The sequence below is a fragment of the Borostomias antarcticus genome (genome assembly GCF_949987555.1).
Source record: "Borostomias antarcticus genome assembly, chromosome: 6".
NCBI classification, from domain to species: Eukaryota; Metazoa; Chordata; class Actinopteri; order Stomiiformes; family Stomiidae; genus Borostomias; species Borostomias antarcticus.
In genome coordinates this window covers 27,047,538-27,049,898 of record NC_140239.1, presented here as the reverse complement: position 1 = coordinate 27,049,898, position 2,361 = coordinate 27,047,538, and the positions used below count along the sequence as shown (strand labels likewise).

The 2,361-nt window shown below is 53.9% G+C and overlaps 1 protein-coding gene across 1 annotated transcript in view; it reads left to right on the top strand.

Annotated features, from left to right (window-relative positions):
* pak5 (p21 protein (Cdc42/Rac)-activated kinase 5) overlaps positions 1–2,361 on the top strand; it is a gene marked incomplete at both ends in the record, with an annotated part of 43,408 nt that overhangs the window by 22,129 nt on the left and 18,918 nt on the right. Inside the window, one exon of the mRNA XM_084439460.1 lies at positions 504–1,388. Coding sequence (XP_084295586.1) covers positions 504–1,388 — 885 coding nt within the window. The remainder of the gene's footprint in view (positions 1–503; positions 1,389–2,361) is intronic.

Below are 2,361 nucleotides of genomic sequence, written 5' to 3'. Positions count from 1 at the left end.
AGAGAGAGAGAGAGAGAGAGAGAGAGAGAGAAATGGGATAGGATTGAGGTTCCTCTCTTAGCACAGCTCAGGTTTGCATCTCTGATCTCCCCATCTCTCTCCATACAAACTGGCTGCGCTAGAGTTCCTCACAACAACTAGGAGCTGCTGTTATAACAATAACAACAATAAACAATAACAGCTGCCTGTTATTGTTTCAGTCCAGAGAAGTCATTTTAAAGCCCTGATACACATGAATTGAAATTCCTGTTAGAAAAAACAGGGGGAAAAAAATAAAAATGGAACCTGTCAAACAGGAAGTTCAATTCATCGTCTTCAGTCTTCGGTCTGTGGTGACCTAACTGAAGTGGACATGACTGCACCCCCTGTATCACGGCTACATGTCAGGACCCCCCATCCTCTTCAGCAGCGGGCAGATCTCTGAGGTTTGGGTGGAATTTCACTATTGCGTGTGTGTGTGTGTGTGTGTTTTTGTTGTGCGCGTCTGTGCCCCCTCTCTCTAGACCATCGTCCGAGGGAGCCGGCCGCCCAAAGACGCGTCCATCAACGGCCTCCTGGAGGAGTTTGACAGCATCTCCGTCACCCGCTCCAACTCCCTCCGCAAGGAGAGCCCCCCGGGCCCCCACCAGGCGGGGCGGCGGCGGCGGGGGGCGGGGCCCCCAAGCCCCCCTCCTCCGGCTCCCACGCCACCAACACGCCGGAGGAGAGACGGCTTCGGCCACTACTACTCGCGCTACTCCTGCGACCTGGACGCCGCCGGCCGAGACTTCTCCCTGGAGCCCTACGGCGCCCGCGACGGGAAGGCGGGCCTCGCCGCCGCCGCCGACGGGGATTGGGCCGTGGGGCGCCACTACCGCTTCCCCAAGCAGAACGGCCACGCCCTGTCCACCCGCAGCCCCTTCTACCCGGACGCCATGCCGCAGAAGGCCGACTACGGCAGGCTACCGCCGGACTACCACGCCTACCTGGAGAGCAAGGGGCGATCGGCCGACGAGGCGGCGTCCACGGCGGGTAGCGGCGTGGGCTCCAGCGGCTACTACCGGGCGTCGGTGGGCGGCTCGTCCAGCCAGGACTACCGGGACGTGTCGGTGGGGACGCCGTCGCGCGCCTCGCTGCGTAGTGAGCAGATCAACTACCCGGACAGCGAGTGGAGCTACGGAGGGCCGCGCGACGACTACGACCGGCGGCCCAAGAGCTCGTACGTGACGCAGACCAGCCCGCAGCCCGCCATCCGCCAGCGCTCGCGCTCCGGCTCCGGGCTGCAGGAGCCCGGCGTTCCCTACGGGGCGGGCGGGGCCTTCAAGAGCCCGCCCCAGGCACACCCCTACAGCTCGTACACCTACCCGCGCCTCTCCGAGACCCTCGCCAACTCGCAGGCCATGTCCAAGGTAAAGCAGCGGCAGTCGACAATCGTGTGCTCTCTGTTAGTGTGAAAGTGTGTTCTCTCTGTTAGTGTGAAAGTGTGTTCTCTCTGACGTTAGTGTGAAAGTGTGTTCTCTCTGTTAGTGTGAAAGTGTGTTCTCTCTGTTAGTGTGAAAGTGTGTTCTCTCTGACGTTAGTGTGAAAGTGTGTTCTCTCTGACGTTAGTGTGAAAGTGTGTTCTCTCTGTTAGTGTGAAAGTGTGTTCTCTCTGTTAGTGTGAAAGTGTGTTCTCTGTTAGTGTGAAAGTGTGTTCTCTCTGTTAGTGTGAAAGTGTGTTCTCTCTGTTAGTGTGAAAGTGTGTTCTCTCTGTTAGTGTGAAAGTGTGTTCTCTCTGTTAGTGTGAAAGTGTGTTCTCTCTGATGTTAGTGTGAAAGTGTGTTCTCTCTGATGTTAGTGTGAAAGTGTGTTCTCTCTGTTAGTGTGAAAGTGTGTTCTCTCTGTTAGTGTGAAAGTGTGTTCTCTCTGTTAGTGTGAAAGTGTGTTCTCTCTGTTAGTGTGAAAGTGTGTTCTCTCTGTTAGTGTGAAAGTGTGTTCTCTCTGTTAGTGTGAAAGTGTGTTCTCTCTGACGTTAGTGTGAAAGTGTGTTCTCTCTGACGTTAGTGTGAAAGTGTGTTCTCTCTGATGTTAGTGTGAAAGTGTGTTCTCTCTGTTAGTGTGAAAGTGTGTTCTCTCTGTTAGTGTGAAAGTGTGTTCTCTCTGTTAGTGTGAAAGTGTGTTCTCTCTGTTAGTGTGAAAGTGTGTTCTCTCTGGTGTTAGTGTGAAAGTGTGTTCTCTCTGATGTTAGTGTGAAAGTGTGTTCTCTCTGATGTTAGTGTGAAAGTGTGTTCTCTCTGTTAGTGTGAAAGTGTGTTGTCTCTGACGTTAGTGTGAAAGTGTGTTCTCTCTGACGTTAGTGTGAAAGTGTGTTCTCTCTGTTAGTGTGAAAGTGTGTTCTATCTG